At 46.3% G+C, this 26,933-nt stretch overlaps 1 protein-coding gene across 1 annotated transcript; it reads right to left on the reverse strand.

The window, feature by feature from the left end:
• Window positions 1-3,423: 3,423 nt before the first annotated feature.
• OIT3 (oncoprotein induced transcript 3) lies at window positions 3,424-26,933 on the reverse strand. Its single transcript, XM_059821461.1, has 9 exons — window positions 26,870-26,933; window positions 22,523-22,897; window positions 21,956-22,066; window positions 18,280-18,402; window positions 15,234-15,356; window positions 10,708-10,868; window positions 9,647-10,062; window positions 5,122-5,221; window positions 3,424-3,612 (listed from the first exon to the last, which is right to left on the reverse strand). The coding sequence occupies exons 1-9, from the start codon at window positions 26,931-26,933 to the stop codon at window positions 3,424-3,426; spliced, it is 1,662 nt and encodes a 553-aa protein (XP_059677444.1).

Here is a 26,933-nt window from a genome sequence, read left to right on the forward strand (position 1 = left end):
CTTATGATTAAATGACACAATTTAAAAAAAATCTATCTTGTCTACGCTCAACGGCCGACTGGCTGGCAAACGTCTTAAAGCATTTTATAGTTCAAGTGATATCAGATTAAAGCCAGGCCAAGCAACCGATGACAGATGATGGTATACACTGGAGAAATTGAAGGGTTCTGAACAAAATCTCTCTATCCGCACACTGACAGTTTGGAGACACCACCAATATAAATCATAATTTGTTCATGCTTTCAGACCACCATTCATCCCAAAACACTACAGACTGCTGCACGCAGTGCAGCTACTGAGTAAGTGCATTTTTCACTACAAAGTTAAGCTGTGGTAACCTGAAAAACCCCACGAGCAGCTCTACAAGGAAACTTTTGAACCTTCAAGTGGTGGCAGCGACTCAAGAAAACCACCAGATAATCCTGCGTCGGAGAAAACCAGTGCAAGAACTACGGTAAAACTTCTGCAGCCAAACTAAAAATTGCTTCCCCTCTGAGCCACTCCTGCTACCCAGGGGTGCACAGCCACTGAAGCAGCTGATCACGGGACTCTCCAGGTCAATGCACAAGCCCGGGGTCATCACCCTGCTCTGAAGAGGAAGACGACACTGTGCTCACCCGATGGCTTCCTGTTGACTTTGTGTATTGGCAGGATTATTTGCAACTCTTGCTGATGTTCAACCCATTTGGCCAGCGTGCCCTCTCCTTGTAATGGTTCCTCAAACCGCAATCTCTGTGTTTCCACCGAGGACATAAAAGCAGGGACTAGGATTGCAGGTAATAAGTGTTTACTCCTGGACATCCAATGCTCAGACATTTACTTTACATCCTAAGAGAGAATGAGGTGGCACCAACTGCACACATCGGGCAGCACTGATGCAGCTCAGACTTTGAACTGTGGTTGGCAGTGCTGGTCAGACCCTCGGGAGCACTGGTTGGGTACGGTGCCGTCTTGCACATGCACTGCCTGCTTCTGCAGTGCGTTTTACTCCCACTCTGTGGCATGGCAGATTAAATTAAACAGACAAACAAATCCCTTGGCTCTCAGATGAGTTTGGCCTTTGATTTCATGTTTAGGCTGTAATGCTGACAAAGAAGACAGATGGAAACAGGAGGTAAACTGGGGAGAGGTAAGAGACTTTGAAAAATGGTTTTGTTTTGTGCCTAGGAGGCATCCCCTCCACATCAGAGGAGGAATGGCCACAGGGCAGTGGCAGATAGTAGACCTACTATCCTGCTTGCAGGGCAAACTAAACACCTTCCCAGACTGCTCCATTCACATGGCCACACAGACCGGTGTTTCCTCCTCGTTACTCTTACAGATTATTTAATTAAAAAGCTACAGAGCAGAAAGGCTGCTTTGTATGAATTTGTCAGGAAGAATCAAATAACGTGCACAATAACTGAAACAAGCCAGGAAATGAACCTCTCCCTCCACCACTCCGCCATGTCCCTTTCACACGAACAAAACCCACCAGTTGCCTCTCCAGAAGGCACCAGCTAATTAATTTCATTTCCCAGCTCTTATTTTATCAAAACAAGTATATTTAGCAGGTGCTGCCTTAAAAAAGAAGTGACAGCGGGAAATTGCCCGTGTGGCCCTAATGCAGACGTGAATCAGCAGAACCAGGAGATGCACAGCAATGCAAGAAGGAGGCTTTTTAATTTCTTTTTCTTTCACATATGGTTAGATAATACATGAAAAATGTCTTTCCACTTATTGTCATAGAAACATTTTCATTTATTCTAACACACACACGCATATTCCCAAGTCGGAAAAGCAGCCATGAAGCCATTTAGAAAAATCATGGATCTCCCAGCTCATCAAATGCCCACTCCTCACTGGAATCTCAGTCACCAGAAGAAATAAATCTAGGAAATCAAATATTGCTGAGGTGATTTGTGACTCCCTTCTAAATGGTCCCTTCAGACGGACTCCCCATCTATTTGAGAGCAGCAACAAATCTTGGCCTTGGCAGCTATTTGGCTGCTTCCAACTAAAGTAGAAAATGGGTAATGCAGGCTGGGGTGGGGGGTGTGGGGGGGCGTTCCCATGCACCTCCAAACACACACAGGACAGAGCTGCACACTGTGAAGCTTCTCGCAGAAAACCTCATGAACGCACTGTGGTGCCACAGCCAACGGTGGAGTTGGATCCTTCCTCTCTCACACTCCAACCTTGCCTCTCCTACTTTGTCCTCCACTGCTCGCTGTGCCTCCTTCCTTTCAGCCTACATTTCTAATCCTTCACCACACCGTGCTCCTGCTCCTGAATGAAGCCCAGAGGAGCCCAAGCTGATCATCCATTATATTTTCTTTGGAAGGAGCTTGACAAACCAAAGGGATTCCTGACAAGCATGATGCCGCCACCATCATCAGCAATTGTGTCTCTAGCCAGCTGTCACCCACCAGGAGACCGCAAATGCACACGGTCACTCAAACAATGCTACGTCTCCTGTCACCAGGCTCACTGGGGACAACCCTGTCCCGAGAACTACCAACATTACAAGTGATTGGTATAAATACTTAATGTGCATTCCTCTAATCCCTTTGTCAGAGCCACAGCCTCTCTATACCAGGGTAATTCATTTCAACTTTCAAACAAAGACTTGGTAGTGGCACGCTTGGCGGGGGGTGTTTATAGATCTTTAATGGTCTTTTTCTTACAATCAAGGTGCTATAGCACTTAAAAAAGGCACCACATTTTTGCTGGGGGGAGAAGAGGGAAAAAAATAATGATATACGATATACAAGAGGAAACACTGTTAAACTGCATGCAATTATCAAAAGACACTAAAAAAAAAATCAAGTTTTATTAAATACCTTTTACTATTTAAAAATAACATTTAAATGTGCCTGTGATAGCTCTGAGCTTTAGCCACCTGTAATGACAACTGTTTTATAGCTCCAAGGAGCATTATGAGATATATATATATATTTTATACATGTTTTTATTAACAGTCATCCAAAATCTCAGCACATCCGAAAGCTTCAGCATCATTCACAGAACTGCATAGCAAACACGTTCAGCTACGATACTATTTGTATTGTCTGATGAAAGAAGGGCTTGAATAACATTTGTTTAGTCAAGGACAATAGTCCTGTGGAGCCTGCAGGTGGACGTAGGGCAAGACAAAGTTGGGTAACGCTTCAGGCCTGCAAAGCAATAGGGTCCCTTTAACTGAAGGGTTGTGGGGAAGAAACACAGGTAAAAACCAAACTGTTCTGCAGTCCAGGTTGCACTCAGAGGGCTGCCCCACGTGCCCAACATATTTCACGAATAATCATCACGCAGTTAGGGAAACAAGTCCCAGGGTTCAAGTGGGGCTTTACCAAATACCTCTTATTTCTCAAACAACCATGAAAGAAGGCATTGATAAGGAAGGTTGGTCTCAGGCAGAGATGCTGTTCCAGTGCGTGAGTGTTAGTCGTCAAAGTCAATTCTGATGGGGCCACCTGTCAGGATGTGGTTTGCCACATGACCAGATTCCTCCTCCTCCTCCTCCTTCTCCGTTGCAGCCGACCGGCGCACCCGTCTCCGGCAGCCCTGGGCGCAGCGAGAGCTCTCATCCAGCGCCCCGCACACAAGGATGCGGCAATGCAAGAAGACCTCCTGGAGGGTGGTGAGACAGCAGGCCAAGTCAATGCGCAGGTCTGGGAATCAGACTGGCAGCACTACCAGCTCTCAGAGAGCATGAGTGACAATTCCGACAGTACAGTCATTTCTGTCCCCACATCAACAAGGTCCTTATCCACCATTGCCATCCACAGTCAAACTGGCTGCTCCATCTGTTTCCTTACATGCCCAGGAAAGGGCAAGTTTTCCAGAGTGCCTAGCTGAGATCTCAGAGCATAGCGTCTGTCTGTTAGCCAAAGGCTAGACAGGGAATACGAAGGCGTGAAATGATGCTCCAGAGGAAGGGAGGAAAATGCCAGGAATAAGCTTGGAAGAGCTCGCATGGACTGGTAGGAGCTGCATGGTAGGAAGCAGGCCAAGAACGCATGAAGCCTCACAAGGAGATGGACTGATAGAAACGTGCAAGAGAATTTGACATGAGCTGAGAAAACATAAAGCTAGGAGACCGAGGGCCAAAGGAGGAACGCACAGGTTGATGAGGGGCTAAGACTGGTAGTTGAAGGGAGAAGGAGAACACAAAGGGCAGGGAGAGAGCTGCCTTTTCTTTCTGCACAGTAAAGGCAGACAGTGACAGGATTGCTGCTCCCTGCCCTCTAAATGACAATGAGAGTAAGCAACAGCCCTGAAAGCAGGAATCAGGGAAGCAAATATTTGCAAATGCTTGGTCAATGGTGAGGTTTGAAGCAAAATCCATTGCACAGGCCAGGAGGATGCAGGTTGGAGGCAGCAGTGGCAATCAGATAGCGAAGCGAAATTTCTGCATTTTGGAAGATCTCATCTGTTTTAACCCTACTGAGGCTGCCCAGGAGCTGGAGAGGCAGCTTTATGCCTTTTGGAGCAAGCAGCATTGGCTGAGCAAACAACAGTGACCAAAAGACCTGATTTCTTCTAGCACAGAAAAGGAAAGCTCTTTGCATTAGAAAAATGGTGTTATCCTTCAACTGCCCTCCCACTACAAAGCTTCTGCCCCAGAGTGCCACCAGCCTGGATGGCCTGGTTTCACATTGAATTAAGCAGAATGGTGGCTTTGTATCTGGAAACCTGGTATCTGTAACTCACAAGAGCTAGAGAAGATCTAAGGTTGATGAGATTCAAAACTATAGACTGTCTTGTTTTAAAGATAGGACACTGCGTAATGTGCCCAGCTCCCCGAATTTCTGTTTGGTGACTGGGAACGCTTTTCTCACCCAGCATACAAGGGTCCACTAAGACTACCCTGGAAACAGCAATGATTTTAACCTGCTATGGTGCTGATGTTCCACAACTGTCCTTCATATTTTATTTACTTTTAGTTATTTTCATCACTCTCTTCTAAAGTACCTGTGTCAGGCTCCTGAAAGACACAACTGCTGGAATAGGCACAGCAGCACCTGCCTTGGGCCAGCCATTCCTCTCCTTTGCACTCTAATACAGCCAACTCTGTGCTGAGACTCTTCAGTCAGATCAGGGCTGATGCAATATCTAAGAGGTGGGTTTTGAGCTTACCTTGTTGTCTTTGCCCACGAACTTGAACACAGGAACCTGGAAATGCTTGGCAAGATGGTCCTTTGACGTGTACTGTTTCACCGAATCATCAGAAACGCAGCTGAGGAAAGCAGAGGGATAGGCTTTAATGGGTTTCCCAGAAATGGAAAAAGAAAGAGAAAAAACATCGCAGCCTATTTAACCAGAAAAAGGAAAGGAGGGCTTGGCTGTCTCAAGCTAAGCTACCATCCATGTTACTTCCTCTTTGGCCACAGGAGAAAATTCGGGAATGATGTGGAAAAACACCAGCGATGATAATAGCATCTCCAGACAACGAACAGCTCAGCAGCAGAGAGAGCTGGCAGGACGTGGTCCAGTCCCCTCGCAGAGGTACTGCCAGAGAGCTGCAGGCGAGTTTGTCCTCATTTCACCTTCCTGTGCAACAGTCTGCAGTGATCAACAGAACTGTCATACAGCATATAATGTACTACATACTTTCTGTATACACACATATATGCAAATAAATCACACTTAAAATGAATAAGCTGGTACCCACGCTGCTAAAATATCACAGATGATATTTAAAAAAAAAAAATCAAGATCTACTTTGCTTTACATCATTTACATTTTTCTTCCTGCTGAACTTGATCAGACAGCTCAAATTCACTACAATGAAAATTCATAATTTCAATTTCTCCATCATTAGCACTATACGGTCACGTGAGAGGTCACAGAACTGCAAGAAAATAAACTACTTCTATAAAAAGTTACATTTGAGGTGCAATCTATTTATAAACTATTACAGCCTTTCTTTGACAAAGAAACAGCAAGACAAAAAGTTACAGTGACTTGATATTTGCTGCTGCCTACTGCAAAGCCTTAGGCATTTTGAGAGGCCCAGATGCTGGTTTTATGTTGCATTACAACACTGCTCGTCCCTTCTAGCAAGTTACTTCCAGAAATGCAGACTTTGCAGAATATTAAAAAAAATAATAAAATGGTGTGGTGGAAGAGACAAGAGGTAATGGTGTGACAGCTGGAAGTGCTACTTTTGCAGCAACCTTTAGTTTCCATCTTTACACCAGAAATATGTAAGGCATTGTCAGAAATGCTGACGTTTGACATGTTCAAACAGCAGCAAACCCCACATCTACATGTAGCTCTGCTTTCACTAGAACATGTATTTGAAAAATCTCTACGCTGTTTGGCTGACTTGGCTCTGTGGGCAGCAGCCTACTGCAATCCCTCCCAGAATTGCCCTTCTGCTACATACAGTAGAGCAGCATAAGTTCATGGGAGCACTAAGCATTGGTCTGATCCTGGCATTATTTTCACCACCATGTATTTCTGTAGCTTTTCTCAGCCAGTGGAGGTCACAGTCTGAAGGGATATCCCTGTCTGCAGCACTTGTCTAGTTAACTCGCCTGGGAGGCAAACATAAAAAGTCACCCAAGGGGAGCTAATAAATTAACACTGTGCATCTAGAAAAATTGACATAGATTCCTCCCTCTTGAGGCCAAACGCTAGATGTTACTAAGGTGTTTAGGATAAAATTGCTTTTTAAAGTAGCATTCCTGAAGGCATCTGATTGTAAAAAATGACAGTTAAAGATTTTTCATAAGTGACTGGCCAAGCTTTGTGGCCATGAAGTCAACTCATAGGCGTGTACTTAATTTGTGAGCATATAAACTGTGATGCTTCTTGAACACTGGCTCAAACTGACTCCTAAATCCCAGGTTCTCCAACGGTTCTCCACGCTGATGGCAAGAAACCTACTGGTTTGGGGCTAAGGAGAGGGAAAAATGGAATAACAACAAGGAGGAAAGCAGGGATACATGGAGCCCCTACCATGACCCTAGGTATGTCTTACGAGGGGTTCTGACAAAGCATTGCGGCATGACAAAAAGAGCTCAGAAACCTCCTGCGTCACAGGGTCAAGCCCTTCTGCATTGTGCATGGGGCCACACCACATCCCACCCTCCTAGGAAACCCCCAGACCCTGTGCCTCCCACCTTGGAGAGGTGCGAAGGGGTAGGGAGCACAGGTATGGAAGGAGAATGAGTGACCTTGCTCAGGATATGGGGAAAATAACCCTTTCCTGGGCATAATGTGCTCATGTTAGGGCAGCAGAGAGTGGCTGTGCCATGGGAGCTGTGCTCTGACCCTCTCGTTGAGGGGCTGCAGGGTAGAGAGGAGGGCTTGGAGAGTAAAATAACCACCTCAGCCTACAAAGGAGGGGCAGCCCAAGATGCAACAAGATGAGCCTTGCAATGGAACTACCTTAACCACATCACACACAGATAAATCGCAGCTCCTGACCACATCAGATTACAATGGATTGCCCTCAGTGACATGACCTTGCCCTGGATGCCCCAGAGAGCTGCACTGTTTATCGCCTGTGCAATTGGTCAATGCCTTTTATTTATTTTTGTTTTGAGAAAGAACAAGATCAGAAGTGGGAGAGCTACTTTGGGGCTGGCTGCCTGGGCTAGCAGCAATACAGGGTATTATAGAGACAGTGGGGAGGGATTGGGGAAAATCCTGATTTCCAGCGTGGTCACATCAGCATAGAGAGAGGGTTGAGGAGTCCCACAGAAGGAGGGTCCCAGCTCTTGCCAACTGGAGATGGCAGGGAATTAACAGGGAAGAAAGCAGGTGAGGGAGTTTTCCCATTCCTCATTCTAAGGTATATCCCCTCAAATTTAAACAGTGTTTCCCTCTGGAAGCTGCAGTTAACTCCTGCAGGTCTAATCCTACATAATCAAGCTGATTTAAAAATCCCATCTTTATTGCCTTGGGCTTTTGGGGCTGCGTTGATGGAAAGAAACTGGGTTATTACAGAACTGTTTGGAGCAGGGACAAATCAGCAGTGTATTCAGCTAATTTTACTTTTTAATTGCTGCGAACAGAGAGACAAAGAACTCTAGTTAGCTCAATAGCACATCATTAGCCTTTGGTCTAAGCGAGGGGTTCAATTTAAATACAGCACAGCGCATGGGGGGGGGGGTGGGGGGGTGGCTGGCATGTCTGGGGACACTGCGGCCTGCAGTGAGGGCTGGAGAGCAGAGCAGGCTGGATGAGGCTCCAGCCAGCCAACTCCAGCCCACTTTTCCCTTCAAGTGAAGTTTTAATGCCCTCTGCAGGATAATAGTGCCAAAGGGGCTGCTGGTGCCATAAATGCTCCAACTAGTGCTGTGGTGAATTCAAAAGATGACATTTTCTGCCTTCTCCCTTCTCTATTCAGCTCAGGTTTTGGCCAGTTTTGAATCCCATCATTTTCACTCATAGTGAGAAATGAATGAATGTTTTGAGCCTTGACTCTGTGAAGGGTTCACAGGAACAGCCAAGCCAGGGAGTTGATAAATCAATCCTCCCATTACAAATCTGTTCATAAACCCCAGAAATGTCAGGCACAGAAGGGCTGCAGCCTAGGATGGAAGGAGAGCAAGCCAATGCCGAAACATTTGTCAGAAGGAAATGAAAACAGTATTTTTGTGTACTGTACTCTGCAGGACCCTTTTGCTACAAGACAATCATACAGGACTTGTCATCACCAGCTGTAACGGTCAATGATTTAGCCTGGCAGCTGGGGAAATAATTGTTGTCCTCATTAGATGGTTTGGCAGACAGAATACAGGACTTATGCGAGCACAGTCCCTTGACTGTTGGGCTATGACACTTGGGTATGTCTTAGGTATTACTTTGGCTGGACTTTCCTCCCTAGAGGACAGCAGACTGGTTCCCAACTGTGACATTGCCACAGCATTGTCTGGTTAAGCTGCCAGGCACTGCTGGATGCAAACACTCCACAGCAATGTTGTACCATGGCACTGTCATGTTAGCACCCAAACAAGAGGCTGAAAACAGGGGTCATCTTAGGAGCCACAGCAGAGACCACAGCAATGCTTCCCTAACCCACAGATGCACCCTGAATTTTTTACTAGCATATCCAGGAAAGACCACTAACCCCAAACTCCTCAGAAAATTACCAGCCAAACTGAGGGACCCTAAGCTTACTGCACTGACAGGCATCAGAGAGAGAGCAAAGCAAGGGGAGCTCCTGGAGCTCCAACCAGGACCAGCCATGGAGTCTTCTGGCTCATGCTATAATAAGGCCATTATGGGAAAATTAAGAAACTTGCTCCAGTTGCTGCAGCGGCTGCGTGGCAGTGGCACACAGCCATCAGGGAGTTCTGCCGATTGGTTTGGCACTCTGCAGGCTGGCGAAGGGAGGATATCAGGAAGGATATCTTTTCTACAGGAGCCAACTCAATTATCCACGAGGCTAGTTACAGGGAAATATGTCCTGTAAAGGCTGCACTTGGAGTAACCTCTTTCACTGCCTCCCACTGTTTCTCCCAATCACTTTTGATGGGACGGGTGGTTTCAGCTTGATGGCTGAAAGGCCTGGCTGCTGGTGATTGCTAGGAACACAGCAGACAGGCTGCTGTGGAGAAGCCATAGTGTTTCCTGCACAGGCAACGCAACTTAGCTCCACTGCCAATTCCCATCTAATAGCCAGCAAGAGACGGAACAGTGAACTCACCCATCTTGAATCAGGTAGTACTTCAGGATCTCGTCGATTTTTGAGGTGGGAGTGGCAAAGCAGCTCTCTACCAGTGTCTCTAGCCCATTGACATGTACCAAGGGTTCAATCCCAAAGTACAGAGAGTCCCGAAGCTTGAGTGTGGGAAGAGCACCCCTGTAGGGTTCATCAAAGTCTTTGTCTTTGAAGATCTCAAGAGTGAAGGGAAAGATGCCCTGGTTGCGGCTCATGATTTCCAAGGGGGAGTTCTTGAGGTTGGGCACATAACCTTCAGAGATGGTGTACCGGCGTGGGAACTCACAGGTCACTGGGATCAGCAGCTTGCTGGTGCGGACAATGATGTCCCCATTGCTTCCAGGAGTCTGCTTTGGCAAGCCAGTCACCAGATTGGTGGCAATGATTTTATCATTTATTACCTGCAGCAAAGAAAGGAGTTTAAGGGAAAGGAGAGATCACTGAGAAAGACCTCTCTGAGTTCAGACTAGCAGCTCAGTTTACCTTGTTCAGGAAACTCAGACATAAACTAGCCACTGAAAGTATAGCTTGTGAATTTATATGCTGCAACCAGAATGATGTTCATCCCTACCTATGAACTAAGGGCCTCTCTCAGTTTGCTGTCAACTTTGATGCGCTGTACTCCTGCATGAAGCAGAGGAATTTGCTTCCAGTTGCTACCCGTCTGCTAAGATAAGCTCTCTGGTTCCTGACCTGCTGCCAGTATAACCTTTGAAACATTATCAGGGACTAGATTCTGTCTCAACAGGAGGGTGAAGAGTGACACCAGTGCTTTCTGCACTGGAACGATGGTGAAGCTGCCTCTGTGAAGTGCTAGGTGAGCAGAAGGCAGTACCCATGCTGACAGACACACACCATCAGACCGGAGATGGAACAAGCTCTCCTACTTTGGGATGCCACCCCAGGTCTAGCCTGAGGCCAGCTGCATGGCAACACAGGAAACTGCTCTGATGGTACAGCTAAATGAACTTTATTCCCCAAGTAAGCCACAGCCAAGTCCCCAAATCCGAGAGATCCCAAGAGACAGGACAGCAATGTATACATACATCTACAACAGTGCCGCAGGACTTCAAGGAGAAATGGATGTTGACGTGAGTGCCATTGGATACTCCTTTGCAGGAAGTGTTGATGAGGGAAAGGTCCAGGCCTCCAACCAGGTCCTTTGGGATGCTCACCTCAATAGAGCTGGACTTGCACAGCACTGGAACTACAAGTAAAGTCCCCAGAATAACAGTCTGCACTATAAAACTATCAAGGAGTACCAGTATCAGGGAGGTGCGGAAGGGCTACACCAATTACTATTGAGGGAAAGAAAGGGCAATCATATGCTACATTTATGATACTATCTAACCATAGTAATCTAACTACCTATCTTACGTTCCCATCTACACAATACAAACGTCCTGAGCTACCACTGCCTCAAATTATCCTGGTGCAATGACAACACAAAAGATGACGAAAATTACCTCTATACTTGCAGCACAAACTTAGCTATGTGGTATTTCCAGCTATACTTAACACTCAGCACAGGTTTGATAGATCTCTCTTGCACTGCTATGTCCCGGAAAGAGCCTTTCCCAGATATGGATATCAAATTCACAACACCCCAGGCAAAGCCATTTTTTAAGACTCTTCATCAGGTTTTGCATCAAACCCAGAACATGTCAAAACAAGGCAGAGTAATTTTTGCAAATATACTAGTACCCCAAGCTTTTTCCCAAAATAAATTACAGTCCCAGTCCTTGACATTCATATGATCTGCCTTCCCTTAGTTTCGATCAAGTTAATTGTATAATTCAGGATTCTGGATCTTGGATACAAGGCACACTGGTAAAACATGTCTTTTACCCCCCTTAAAAAAATTCTCCTGTCCCAGATAAGGTATTTGTAACAGCTACTGTGTACCTGCAGGGAGCATTATTTATTAAAAGTTGATCTTTTCAAGGTGATATGCTAAAATGTATGCACTGTGCCCAAAGCAATGTGCTCTCATAATGACATTGCTGGGTTAGAACAGAAAATTAAAGAACTAAGTATTACCTTAACTTTTCTTCTATCTGCACTAGAAGGCAAGCAGGAATAACCGAGCACGTCAAATGGCAAAGCTCACAAGGAGACAGAGGGACTTTGAGAACACAGTGCAATGCAGACAGAGATGAATATCCTTTGGAGAACTGATTGGCTCAATTTGGATTTAAAGCTTCACTGTTCTAGTGAATTCTTGACAAATAAGAAAATGTAATGCTTTTATAAAGGTGTAATTCAGGGCAAGAGAGTGCAGATCCCAACTGCAATTCTCCAAAGTTCAGGACCAGTTTGGTTCGGGCTATCTCTGTTTCTAAATGTCTTTGATTGGCACAAAGGGGAAGAAAGAGGAGACACCTATTTACCCTCTGCTCTGGCATTGCACGAGTTGTCTGGGTGCACTCCACCACCAGGGTGCACAAACAAGAGAATGAAACCTGTGAGTAGATCCACTTTTGATTTAAGCCAACTTACCACTATTTCAGAAAACACTCCGGGAAACTCCTTATACTAACCATCTCAGAGTAACTGGTAATGTAATTCAAACCACCTTAGACATTTGTACACAGAACGGTAATCAATACTGAGAACAGTGTTTCAGTTCTACCAATTTAACAGTGCAAGCAGAGACTGCGTGCATCAGCGTGATTCAGCTCTGAGCAGGCCTGATTCCCCCAAGACAGACTGCCAGCAACAGCATCGTAAGGGGAGCTGAAAAGGAGCTGGCAAGGGAGCTGTGGCTATATGGAGACATGTTATTCCAGGGCAAGTGATGAGGTCCTGACTGCCAGGACTGAGATGCCCAGCAGAAATGAGTTATCCTGGGTGCCAGGGAATCCACTTTTATTCAGAACTTCTTGCATCCGTTCAGAAAGCTGCACTCTTGTCAGCATTCATCTCTTGCATCCCTGCCCTGGGCTCACCCCAGCCTGCAAGGCTCCTGAGAGCCTCGCCCAATCTTTGCCAGTCAAACATTTCAGTTCTTCACTCTCATACACCGCAAAGCATCTGTAAGTACTGGGAAAGCCTCCTCATGACTGCTTTAAACTCTGTTTTGCACCAATGCCTGCTAGTACTCTGACCCTGGTAGGAAGCCTCTGTGATGAGTCCAACACTCATTTTGCTGTCTGCTGTTGTTGGCAACATGTTCCTTGTCCAGTCTGTGGCTCCTTCCTTGGCCTTTCAAAGTACAGCTGCTTGGAGCAGGGGTTATCTTTTTGCACAGACTGCTCAGTAGAACAGGCTTTCTGGTGCTGGGGAGCCCTGAACCACTGCTACAAACACAAATAAACTACACCATCGTACCCCGCTTAACTGCACACAAGGCTTGGGCATGGGAGAGAGGAGAAAAGCATCTCACCACCACACTTCATAAAGAGGTGGGTTACTAGGATGGTCTGCAAAATTCCAAGCATTTCGTTGGCTGCTATCTTTGTGGGAAAACTGTAGCCAATACTGTGATTTCTGTGGAAGATTATTAATGTTCTGAATGTAGGGACAATGCAGGGGAGAGTTAACAGGCTGCAGATCCAATTGCTTCAGGCAACGGTGCCTGCCCTGCACTGTTAATTGTACCACTATGAATCCAATTAGATACCATAAAAAATTGCGTGGTTCAGTTCCAGATGTATTCTGTCACATCTGCTCAAAATTGCAGACCACTGCATGGGGACATAAATTCATGAAATGCAAAAGAACAAGCAATCTCACTTTACAAGATGTCATATCCCAAGCCCCAGCTTGGCACCCAGCAGTGCTGCTGCTCTCATTAGCAGCCTCAGAAGAATGAGAAACACTGGCTGGGAAATGCATGGCCTTCTAACCCTGCTGGGGTTGCCTCAGGGAGCCTCATTGCTCTTTTCTGGCCTGTATCCATCAATCAGACCTTCAAACAGTAAGTGTAATCACAGCTCTTGGAAATCCCCATCTCCTACTCCCCACCTGGCTCTGCTGGAACAGTAAGCACTACTGAATCCCAAGTGTGCAGTGCTCACCCCTGAAAACAGTGCCCTGCATTTCTAAAAAGCTTAGAAAGCAGAAATTTCATCAAGTAGAACCATTCCAACTTCTTCTCTGAGGCATACCTGCCCTGTGGCTGCCATGAAGTCTGAATCTGTTCTTCTAACTGATGTCTGGGCACTTTGTAACATATCAGACTACAGGAAATTCTGAGCACACCGGGTAACACCAGCTCATTTGTATTATCTAAAGCCCAAGTGAATTAGCTTATGACAGGGTCCCTTTTGTTGGATTTTAGACCCTGCCCTGGCTACAGCCCGAGTCCAGCCCATTAGCAAATCCCCGTGGAAATGTCCGGAAGCAACCACACAGGTTCCTCATGGGCCCACCAAGGCAGAACACAAGCAGGGAGCTACGAGGTCTGTCTCTACCAGGGCAGTACTGCGTCTTCTCCAGCTTTGTGCTGAGCCTGACGGGTCTGAGAAGTGGCTAGGCAAGTCAGATGAGGCCCACCAGAGAGCATCACCTCCGTCTGCCTTTCACATGCCCGCATAGCTCTCCTCGACACACAGTTTTGACCGAATGTCCCTTCAGCAGAAGATGATAGTAGACTTCTCTGTAAGACACACAGGCTGCTCAATGCTTTCAGCATCTCAGGGGCTCAGCTAGCTGTGGGATTATGAGACCCAGAAGAATCCTCGGTGCAAGTCCTGGATTGTAAGAAGTCATTGCACGAGGAGCTACAGACCCTCTGCTTAACTCCCAATGCCCTCAGGAACTTCTCCCTGATCCTCTGCTCCCTGCACTCACTGCTGCAGAGCTAAATTGAACCCTGGGAACCTGGATGTATTTGCAAAGGAAATCTCGCTCAGCTCTTGCAACCTGAAAGAGGGAACACGTTTATTCCATGTGCATGCTATAGGTGCAAGTGAGTTGGCAAGGACACCCCCGCATAGAGGAATGGAGTAAAGTTCAGATGGAAGGTCTTCCAAAGATAACGTTGCCCTTGCCTCTATGCAGCAGAAGCAACAGTCAATTTTCAGATGCTATCTTGGGCACTTTTCCAAGGGACAGCAGAAACCCCTAGGATCAGAACTAGTGCCCTGCTTCAAGACATAGGAATGCTTACTGGAATGGCTACTGAGATACTTGGGCAAAAAAGGCCTTTCTCTTTAACCCCATCCTTGGAAAGGGCTAAACCACTTCAGCTGAAATTTCAAAAGCCCGGTTTGAAGCATGGAAAATTTCAGTTCTAATAGCATAAATTTGTCAAAGGCATACACAAGGGAAGCAGAGCAATATAATGGGACATGTTAAGCAATTTTGATTGTAAGTGAACACTGCCAAAACCGCCTGTGATGCAAGATGCACCCAGCTGGGTCCTGTGTCCCTGTTCTCCTGCCTGGTAAAAAGAGCAATGTCTCCAGGCTCTCAGTTTTGGATGATCTGTCATTAACAACAAAGCTCCATTAACAAAACTGGAAAGGACAGGCTAATAGAACGCAACAAAAACAATAAGAAAAATTCCTTCAGACATACTGTTGACTTCCAGGGGACAGAGGCTGCCAGGGACATTTTGTTGACCTACCTTGGCAAGTGTGGTTGTCTTCTGACAGAACAAGTCCTCTCGGACATTCACATTGGTACGTGTCTTCCACTTCAATGCAGGTATGGCTGCAGCCTCCATTGTTATTGTGACAGCCTTCAATTTCTGCAAAAGAAAGGAAAATCGGCACACCCTGCTCCTCAGGCAGCTGTGTGGCAGCTACGCAGGCCCCAATGTATACTCCTGCCTGACAAACAGCATGACCAACACAGAGGTCGAAAGCAACAGAGTTGTGAGAGCTTGCTTCCAAGAAAATGGGGTGGAAACCTATTTTTAATTCTACAATTTCCAGTGTTTGTCATTTCACAGTGAATTTAACAAGAAAGTCTGTGAAAAAAACAAATTAAATCGTATGCTATAACTGGCATACATAAGAAGGCTGAATAGACAACCTTCAGCTCAGCCCTTTCTAACTTCTGAGACTTCCTCTTAAACTAATTTTTTATGTTGCTTCTCACTTCAAAAAGGTGGGGGGAAAATCCTCTTGAAACTTCTACCATGTGGAACCATACTCACTCCCTTAGTCATCACTAGAATTAAAGCCCTGAGATTTGCAGGGAAAGTATCTTGGGGAGGACAGACTCACAGGTAGCCAGCTCCTATTTCCATCGGGAAACACCAGGGAGAAGATGACGCGCTCTTTGCTGTGGGTTTCTCAGCTGTAATGGAGGTGGGCGTACTGGATTCCTGCATCCCCTTTGTAGGCTGAGGATGAAACTCTGCTCGTGGCAGTTTGTTTAGCAGGAAATTTTGCTAGTTTGTGAGTTTAGCTACCCTGAGGTGCATTATCGCAGGGACAGAATGACACAAGTTCATGGTGTAAGGTCAGTTCCCCTCCTAATTTTCCCCTGTTCTAAAGTACAGAGGAGAGAGGGCAGCGCAGCTAATTGGAGGATGTGTCATATCTTTTCTTACATCTTTTCTGTTCAGGTGAGGCAATTCTCCGAGGATCTGAATTTTTGTGTAAAACATATTCCTAGCCATTACAGCTGCAGAAAAGAGCCTGAAAGGTCATCTGAATACATTCTGAAGATCTGAAAATCTCAGGCAAGTAAGGCCATTTCCAGTTGTTGTTGCCTTTCTGTTACAAAGAAAATAACAGAGTATCATGACTTTTTTAAAAAAATAACCTTCACTGCCTGATTTTTTTAACCCTTTGGGATGAATACTGTTAGATCTCCTCATTAAAACAATAGTACATATAATATAAACAAATCGTAAATACAAAATATTTCTCCCTAAGCCTGCCATCAGAAATGACTGTGTGTTTTTCACTGAAATGTAAAGAAAAGAATGGAAATCCCATTCTCAACCCTACACATTCCACGGAAAACAACAGCCTGAACACTCCACATGAGTCAAAGTAATGGGTAAAGCATTATAAGGGAAATTTTGAGATACTCTTAACTCTACTCAGCCTCACCAGCACACAGAATCAAGCTAAATCTCTTGCATTTGTTCTTTTTAGCAACAGCTGTGAGGTGGCTCACAAGTAAATCACATACTCTAATGGCTCACAAAGCTGAGGGCACATCTTTAGAAATAAAACTCTCTAACAAGATTGTAAAAATGCCCAGCAGCAGCATTAAACTCGTGAAAAGCACCATCCTTCTTAAAGAAGGGGAAATTAAATGATATATCAAAAGGCACTAAAATCCAACTTTGGGAACAGCAGAAACAAATGAGTTTCCAAGCACAGACTATTCCAGCCCTGTCAGAAGAGTGCAGTGCTCAGGAATAAAAACTGCCGTGTAGTACAGATGGTTTACGTGACACCCCACCGGCTCAGTGCTGGATGCCGAAGGGACAAAGCCTACAGATCACTTTTGGCTCCACACAACTTAACAAGTACTTAAGGAGCACTTCTGCACAGCAGCTTTCCCCAGGGAAATGTCATTGTCTGGATGACTGTTGTTTTATTAACAGAGCTCAGAGAGGAGATTTTCACAGAAGTGAAATGAAACGTGCTTTGGTATCATAGAGGGGGAAAACAAGGACAAAAACTGCAGCTTGGAGCCATCTGTCAGTGAACCATAAAGAAGGGTGGAGTCCAGCCCCAAAATACAATGGCAATCCCTCTCTCTCCCTGCACCACGGATGTCTGCCACACAGCGGCTGATGTAAAGTTTCATGCAGGCTGCAGATGTATTCAGTGCTGGCAACCAGGTAGCTCGAAAGTGAGGCACATCTGTAGCTGTTATTCTTGTCTGAGGCCCCACAGAGCCTGTAAACATACAACATGGCAGCTTTGCCTGTGAGGGGGCACAGTGCTCTTCACAGCTGACCACAGAAAACTTAAGGGACAGGTCAATTTTTGCTGGGTTTTCATATTTCTGCTCAAAGATGTTTGTACATTGTTAGTGACAAGAGATCAAACCTACAATTTAGTTTTTAAGCCCCTGCTAAGCTACCAGTCTAAACTCATCAATCGTTTTCAACCTGGCTGAGCCACCACTGGGAAGTAACTGTAGCAGCTGCACACAGCAGAGCCCACTACTAACTACTTACAAAAAGCAAACAGTCAAAATGCAGCCCTAACCTCAAACCTAGCTTCTGTTTGCAGACTGGTACCCCCTCTCCTCAATCTCTATCCTGGGAGGCTATGTGATCCTCATACTCTAGTCTAATGTCATGACATTACCCCATACCTAATGCTAGCGGTCAAAAAACAGCAGTGCTAAATCTGCCCTCGCACAACTGCCATACAAATCTCCAGAGGCAAATCCCAGCATCTCCAGAAATAACTAGTTCTGTCTGGACAACCAGTCTTCCAGATCCACTGCTGCCTCTCCCCCCTACAGAGATAAATACAAGGCAAATCCTAACAGAAATGAACAAGGCAGGGAGAGCAAGAGGACTCCCTCTCTGCTTGATTAGAAGGATATTTCAGTAACACCACCACTGGCAAGCACAGAAGTGATGAGTGACATTTAATCCCAGCTGCAAAGAGCCAAGAGAGAACTAGTGCTGCAAGGGAAGGGGAATGATTTATATAATTTCCAGCAGGCTGTGATTACTGAAACCTCACCTTCACAGGTTTTCCCGTCACTTCCCAGCGTGCGCCCAATCCCACACTCACAGCGATAGGAGTTCTTCAAGTTAACACAAAATTCGCTGCAGCCTCCGTTGTTCTGCTCACATTCATTTTCATCTACAAAAAACACACTGTCAGAATGTGCCCCTGGGTAAACACACGGCTGGCAAAGAGGGGCTGCTACATGGGAGCGCTGACCAGACCGTGGACTGGCTTTCCTGGCCTCATGACCTGGATCAGGGCAACAGAGATGAATAATCCCACTAAATGTTGAGGGACAACAAAAAAAGCTTCTATAAATACATTAACAACAAAAAGAGAGCCAAGGAGAATCTCCATCCTCTACTGGATGCGGTGGGGAACATTGTCACGAAGGATGAGGAAAAGGCTGAGGTACTTAATGCCTTCTTTGCCTCAGTCTTTAACAGCCACACCGGGTATCCTCAGGGTATCCGTCCCCCTGAGCTGGATGACAGGGATGGAGGGCAAAATAGGCTCCCCATGATCCAGGAGGAAGCAGTTAACGACCTGCTATGCCACCTGGACACTCATAAGTCTATGGGGCCTGATGGCATCCACCCAAGGGTGCTGAGGGAACTGGCGGAAGAGCTTGCCAAGCCGCTCTCCATCATTTATCAACAGTCCTGGTCAACGGGGGAGGTCCCAGATGACTGGAGGCTTGCCAACATGACGCCCATCTACAAGAAGGGTCGGAAGGAGGATCCGGGGAACTACAGGCCTGTCAGCCTGACCTCGGTGCTGGGGAAGGTTATGGAGAGGCTCATCTTGAGGGCGCTCACGGGACACGTGCAGGTTACCCAAGGGATCAGGCCAAGCCAGCACGGGTTCATGAAAGGCAGGTCCTGCTTGACCAACCTGATCTCCTTCTATGACCAGGTGACCCGCCTAGTGGATGAGGGGAAGGCTGTTGATGTTGTCTACCTGGACTTCAGCAAAGCCTTTGACACTGTTCCCCACAGTATTCTCCTAGAGAAGCTGGCGGCCTGTGGTTTAGACAGGTACACTCTTCGCTGGGTAAAAAACTGGCTGGATGGCCGAGCCCAGAGGGTTGTGGTGAATGGGGTGAAATCCAGCTGGCGGCCGGTCACAAGCGGAGTCCCCCAGGGCTCGGTTTTGGGACCGGTCTTGTTTAATATCTTCATTGATGATCTGGATGAGGGGATAGAGTGCTCCCTCAGCAAGTTTGCAGATGACACCAAGTTGGGAGGGAGTGTTGATCTGCTTGAGGGTAGGAAGGCTCTGCAGAGGGATCTGGACAGGCTGGATCGATGGGCTGAGGCCAACCGGATGAAATTCAATAAGGCCAAGTGCCGGGTTCTACACTTCGGCCACAACAACCCCAGGCAACGCTACAGGCTTGGGGATGAGTGGCTGGAAAGTTCCCCTGCAGAAAAGGACCTGGGGGTGTTGATCGACACCCGGCTGAATATGAGCCAGCAGTGTGCCCAGGTGGCCAAGAAGGCCAACGGCATCCTGGCTTGCATCAGAAATGGTGTGGCCAGCAGGAGCAGGGAGGTGATCATGCCTCTGTACTCGGCTCTGATGAGGCCGCACCTCGAATACTGTGTTCAGTTTTGGGCCCCTCACTACAAGAAGGACATTGAGGTGCTGGAGCGTGTCCAGAGAAGGGCGACGAAGCTGGTGAGGGGTCTGGAACACAAGTCTTATGAGGAGCGGCTGAGCGAGCTGGGGTTGTTTAGCCTGGAGAAGAGGAGGCTGAGGGGAGACCTTATCGCTCTCTACAACTACCTGAAAGGGGGTTGCAGAGAGGTGGGTGTTGGTCTCTTCTCCCAAGTGACTAGTGACAGGACTAGAGGAAATGGCCTCAAGTTGCGACAGGGGAGGTTCAGGCTAGACATTAGGAAAAAGTTCTTCACTGAGAGAGTGGTGAAACACTGGAATAGGCTGCCCAGGGAGGTGGTAGAGTCACCCTCCCTGGAGGTATTCAAGGAGCGTGTGGATGTGGCATTGTGGGATGTAGCTTGATGGACATGGTGCTGTGTGGTGTTGGGTGGGTTGTGGCTTGTTATTGTTGTTGTGTGGCGTGGGTTTTGTGGTTTTTTTTTTTTTTTTTTTTTTTGTGGGTTTTTTGATGTTGTGTGGTGTTTTTTTTTTTTTGTTTTTTTTTTTTTTTTTTTTTGGTTTTTTTTTTTTTTTTCCCCCCCCAGGTTGGACTCGATGATCTTACAGGTCTTTTCCAACCGTACTGATTCTGTGATTCTGTGACCACTAACTACTGACAGTAGCAGAGTGTTTTGCCAGGCCGTGTCTACCTCAGGAACAAAGTAGACGTGGAAGGAAAGACAGCATGCATGCAGCAGCCATTTTGGGGTGAAGACGGACACAGTCGCACTAGGAAACTTCCAAATTGGTTCCACACACTGAGGGAGTTCATGTTTTCATTTATCTTCTCATCCTAAAGTGTTCTCCATTCCACTCACAAAGACATTAAAATGGAGTTACATGACTTCACTGCATGGTAAAACTAGGTGAACACCAGAATTGGTCAAAAATAAACCCTATCTATTTTTGCATCACACTTGGTACTGCTACACCTGGCCAACTATCTTACAGCCATTTTAAATGATTCAACCCTTATTTCAAAATAAAGACACAAGAATGAAAACCAGCTGTAAACATATAAACAAAGCTGAAATCAAACCAAAACATTTTAATGAACCCCATGAAGCTTCCCCAAGAAAAGTCATGTCATGAGAAATTTAGGCTTCTTACCCCAGCTCTGGCTGCTTCCCCCAAACACCAGCACCCCTTCCTCCCTCCACATCACCTCTTCCTATCCATTGGTGTGGTTCTGCAGCTCCCCAACAGGCACCCGCCTTCCCAGCCCCTTGCATTGCCCCACAGATGATCTTCTAAGACCTCACAGACCAGGCGATCACCTCCCAGCAACACATGCACAACCACAGCTGTCCTCTCCTCAGAGGTTCATGGGGATTTCCTCACAAATTCCTGAAGCCCACTTCCCCGCTCTGCTCTCACTTACAGCCCTCCACCTCCCTCCTTGTCATGCTGGTCTCTGCCAGTGCAGCCACCAAGTGCCAGCCCCCTGAATACCACCTTGTCATGCTGCCTAGAACCGCCGAGGCTGTGCTGTCACCTGCAATCCTTTGGCTCTCCTCAAACCCCAGGCCCTGGACGATGCCCCACAAGGGCCGTAAGTATGGTGAAGCTTAATGCATAGCCCTACGCCAGCCAGTGAATTTTTTCTTGGAGGAAAGAGGCATTCAACAGAGTGAGCGAGAGGAAACCTCTAATGACAGACTGCACAGCCATTCCTGAATGCCAACGAGGCTATACCGTGATCTTGCAAAGAGAGTCTCCTACTGACAGTGAAGCTGCTGCCTTCAGCAGCTGGACCATGCAGAAAGCAAATCTAGCCTCTGTACATGCGTAGCTCCAGGGGCACCAAAATGTATTCAGTCATGGGATGTCATACCTCACCCTGCAGGGAGAGATCGGGAACCATTTACAGAATCAAAGACCTGTTCTAAGCAGCAAGGGGGGAAACTCCTCTCAGGATACCTATTGTTATTTATGCTGCTTTGTAAGACAATGGATTGAGATGCAAGCAACAAAACAAAGGGGAAAGAAAGCATCAGTAACTGACACGAGTTATTTCCACCCTTACCAAGACACGTCTGTCCATCAGGTCCCAGCGTCGTCCCCAGGGAACACGTGCAGTCACTGGAGTCCAGGCAGGAGCCCTGGCAATCCACCACATCACAGATGTCATAAAAATCTAGGGCATGACAAGAATTTTGTCAGCACAAACCACTGAGCACGCGCTGAAAATAGTGTATTTGCACCATCAGCTTCACAGCCTACACCTAGTCCATCCGTTACAGACTGCTGAAGCTGATGAGAAACAATCTGGTTTAATTACTCTAAGTCAGAGATGCAAATTTTGGCTTTGCTAGCATGCCAAGACAAACCAGAGGGCCCACAGACAGCATTAAATCACTGCAGCCAGGTCAGCTACAGATTTCCTCTAGCTGAACAAAGGCTAGAATTCACATAGGTGAAACTGTCTAATCGATCTCTTATAGACACTGTTTGCACTGCATCACCTGACATGCTTCCAGGTGAGAAAGCCAGAAACCAGTCACCACCTCTCTCGGGTACATGGATGCTCACTATCTCTCCTGCATCATGGGGATGAAGGGGTTTCAGAAAAGCCATCTCAGCAGTTACTTACGCCCACAGTACGCATGGAAACAAACGCTGGGCTTGGTTAAGTGATACACGTAGTACCCGCCCGGACATGCCTTGACGTCAATCGTGGTATTCCAAAGGCAGCAGTTCCCATTGAAGCTGGCACAGGCTTGGCGTGGGACGATGCCATCCGACTCTCGCGGGTGGCTGCCATTCAGCCAAATGGGAGCATGGGTGCCACAGTGGTTCTCTGGGATGCAGAAGGTAGGCATAGCATCGCCAGCCATGCCAGTAAAGCGATACCACTCCCCGTCAATTTGACTGTCGCATGTCGGCTGGCCGTGGGAACTGTTTATCTGATGATCTGTGTTCCTCCAGGGCTCGTTCAGGCTGATGTAGGCAGAGCAGGGGTCCAGGGCTGAGATATGCAGCAAGAGACAAGAGAAAACATCTGGTAGATATCAAATCAAGTTGTCGACTCATAATTGCAAGGAATGGAAAATAATTTCTCTTTCTATTCCTGACTTAACAGAATCATTGTGATAGATAGGGATCCCTGGGGAGAAACAGCGAGACCAGCTAACTAATTGCCTTATGGAAAATTCTGACAGCTCGACTTAAGTGTCTTGGAAGAAAAAGTAAATTAACAGAGCTCTTACAACATTACGCAACCGTCTGACTTGCTGTTCAGCTGCTTTAGAGCACGACAGGGGAAAAAAAAAAAAAACAAACAACAAAAGAAACCCCTGAGGTCCAGGGAGTGATTTTGCCATAAGAAATATGTCCTGGGAGCACTGGATCAAGCCGAGGACATCCACCCTTTGGTCAAGCGCTAACTGAGCACCTGCAAACCGCTCCTGAAGTCACTGGTAATTCTCCCACATGCCTTGGAGAAGAGGACCAGACTTCAAACAGGTTATGCTGCCTCTCTAAAAATCCATCCATAGCCCATGTCAGCCCTCACAGTTGAGTTTCCATAACCACAAGCCAGAGATCACCTTGCAAAGCATCAGTTAAAACATGAACTGCAAGATATGCAACAGGCGTACAGAAAGAAAATATTCAATTTCAATTATTAGACCTTTATATAATTGTAAGCGATCTCTAAGCATAATTTATCAGTTCCTACTCACTTCAGGGTACAATTTTAAACAGCTAAATACAAGAACTGCTATCTCAGGTCACAATGAAGTTGATCTATAGCCCAGCAGGCTGTCTCTAACCAAGAGTGTATGCTTAGAGAGGTGAGGTAGGAGAAAGAGGCCCTGCTCCATTTACCTGGGGTTTTGTTCTCCACTGCCTCTCCTATAGCTATGTACCTTTATGCCAAGGTGAGGTGAAAGAGCTGTAACTCAAATCCGTGCACTCCGTAAAATTCTGCAGCGGAGCAAGAGAGAGAGGTGGCAGCCCCCTGTATTTACAGATCTTCTTTGACATGCCCTGGTCTCCTTCAGAGACTCTGTCCTCTTCCCTCTCTGCCAAATGCTAAACATCTCTACGATTCACGGCATCTAGTGTGGTTTTGTGTGATGTTGTCGCCTCCCTGCATCTGAAACAGCTTCCCGAAATCTTTTTATTATCTTAAAATCTAAAGAGCATGAAGGTCTGAATCAGGACCTTCTGGGGAGCAAAATGTTCAACTCTTTCCACAGTCATGTTACTTGCAAGCCCGCAAACCCTCCTGATCTCTGCAGGGGATCAGATGTTTGTAAGTGTTTCTGAGGGCAAGATATAAACACATGGACCTCCTGGTATGCGCATGTCTGTTCATGCAGGGCTCAAGAAGCGTGTCCCTTTTCAGAGGCCTTTCTGAACCTTCTACAAACAATTAAAACACAAGAATACCATAGGGAGAAAACAAATGAAGAACTGAAGTGTTCATTACATTTTCAGTCTTCTCCTAATTAACCCTGATTTGGCAGCTTCCTCACTAAAAGTCCAGAGGTTTCATTTTCAGTTACATTTAATACCTGATTAAGCACCACTTACCCATGACTATTCCCTATTAAGCAAAATGAATGCTAATACTGCCTTGAATAAGGAAAATTGATTACCACTTGCTAGAATTAGGCTAATAAAACCAATCATTCTGATTAAATGCATCTCAGACTGGAATACCCCGTACTTTCCATACCACATTTCTTTTTAAGTTCTAAAATTGCTCTCTCTGTTTAGTTTGTTTTGTTTAAACAACAGGGTGATGCAATTGGGGGGGGGGGGGGGCGGGGGGAGGAGACACTATATTATTTCTATTAGAATGCTCTGGATACAGACAAACCTTCCTGGTTCATTATTTTGGTTTGCTTCACTGACTTAGAAGTGGGAACTACAAGTGCTTCAGAGAATGGACTTCACAGAATCACAGAATGATATGAGTTGGAAGGGAACTCTGGAGATCATCTAGTCCAACCCCCCTGCCAGAGCAGGGTCACCTACCACAGATTGCACAGGAACATCTCCAGGCGAGTTTTGAGTATCTCCAGAGAAGGAGACTCCACAACCTCTCTGGGCAGCTTGTTCCAGTGCTCTGCCACCCTCAAAGTAAAGAAGTTCCTCCCTCATGTTTAGATGGAACTTCCTATGACCAAGTTTGTGCCCCTTCAAGTCACCCGTATTTAGCTGCATTCTTTGTAAATACCTGTCTCACTGACATACTATCTTGCACCTTCTCACAAATATTACACCTCTCTTGACAAACATCCTTACACCATCCTCAGCCATAGACACGTTTTGTTTGGCCTGAAATCCAGCAAAAAAGGCAGGGGCAGCTGCCATAGTCATGAGCACTGCAGAGCTGCAAGCTGGCACAGGGAGCACAGGTCTGGGTTATGAAGGGAATCTCTAGTGCCATAATTCACAAGGTATGCAGAGGAACGGATTCACTCCCACCGCAACCAGCCCTTAGTTCTGAGCAGCGGAGGGGAACTGCAGCAGGAATCTCTGATGAGATTCACCAGGCAATCCCTTGTAAGCTCTCGATTTCACCTGCCTCTCCTTGCCTCCCCTTACCCACAGACAGCAGCAGCACTGTTAAATCTCATCCTCTAAAAGCTTGCTTGACTTCTCACAACAGGAAAACAGGGGTCCTGCCTTTGCACACAGCTGAAAAGAGCTTCCTCCAGGCTTCCCTCAGTATAACTCACTTGGTTTCCACAAGATTATTTGGTACGGCCTTAGGGTGAGTCACTGACTAAGATTAAAAGGTTTTTGTGCTGTTAAAAGCCAAATGAAGCGAAGCGAGGAATGCCCTGTCAGCTTCCCAGCTGGGCAGCACCAAAAATACACACACTCTCATTAGCTTTCATATAGTATAATTAACTTTATGAAATATCCTTTGTAGACAGACTCTGAAAACACTCATCTAGGGAGATCACATTGTCTCCTAAACATTCAGAAGCTAATTTAAAGACAAAATTTACTGAGATGAACACGCAGCGGCTCAGAGAGAGCTGAAAGAAGGCATTTCAGGAGAATAGGGTAGCCCACCTTCCAATCTTTCATGCCTCTGGGAGCTTCAGGCAGGAGTAAAGAGGAGGCAAACAAGCAGAAAAAGCAGACAGTGCTCTTCTGAACACTGAAGACCCTCATGGCCACCCTCGGACTGCCAGGGCTGCTCCCAAGCCAACCTCCCAAGCAGTCTTTGGCAGCACAGTTTACTGAAAACTAATTTGAGGTTTTAAGAAAAAACTCCGCAAAAATATAGAAACAACTAATCAACCTCTCCTCTCTTCTCCCTAAACAACGAAAGCATGGGGGTTTTGCACAAGACATATAACTGTCTCCAGCTCCCTCTGTTTTTCATTTTTCTTGGCTCAATTTTTTTCCTCCTCAACACTTCTTGCGTGGCCTGAGCAATTCAGCCTGACATGCATTAGCTATGAAGTAAAGCTTTTCAATTTGTAATCTTGATGATATCATCAGTTCTCTAGCTGACATGCTAGCATATATATTGGATGACTAATCAGGCTCTAGCAAGCATTCATAAACCCGCCGTTCTTCAGAGAGATTAATCCTGTGTGTATTGCGTAGCTGGAGGTCTCTGCTCTGGCACGACTAAGCAAAGAAATGAGCAGCACTGCATTATGACACTAAATTCAGTCAAGATTTGTCAAAGAAGCAGGTGAAAAAGTAGCATAATATCTACTCATAAAGTCTCTCCTCCAAAGGGAGAGGAAAATCCCACAGTACTTTGAGAGTAGAGACTGTCCCAATATGGGAGCCTTCACGCTCTGTAACAGAAAGTTCTTTCCAACTGGAATTTTACACCACCTTCAAAAAAAAAGAATACTTCTCACATCTTCCAGTCTTTCACCCAAGAATACCAAGGTTCAGCACGACCCTTAAAGACAGCAAACAGAAATAAGCTTGAAGGCAATACCTCTCTACTCACCCATCAAAGACACTGGCTGCAAATGGATGACAAAGCAGATACAGAAAAACAAGTACTGGAACAT

The sequence above is a fragment of the Gavia stellata genome, chromosome 9 (genome assembly GCF_030936135.1).
Source record: "Gavia stellata isolate bGavSte3 chromosome 9, bGavSte3.hap2, whole genome shotgun sequence".
NCBI lineage: Eukaryota > Metazoa > Chordata > Aves > Gaviiformes > Gaviidae > Gavia > Gavia stellata.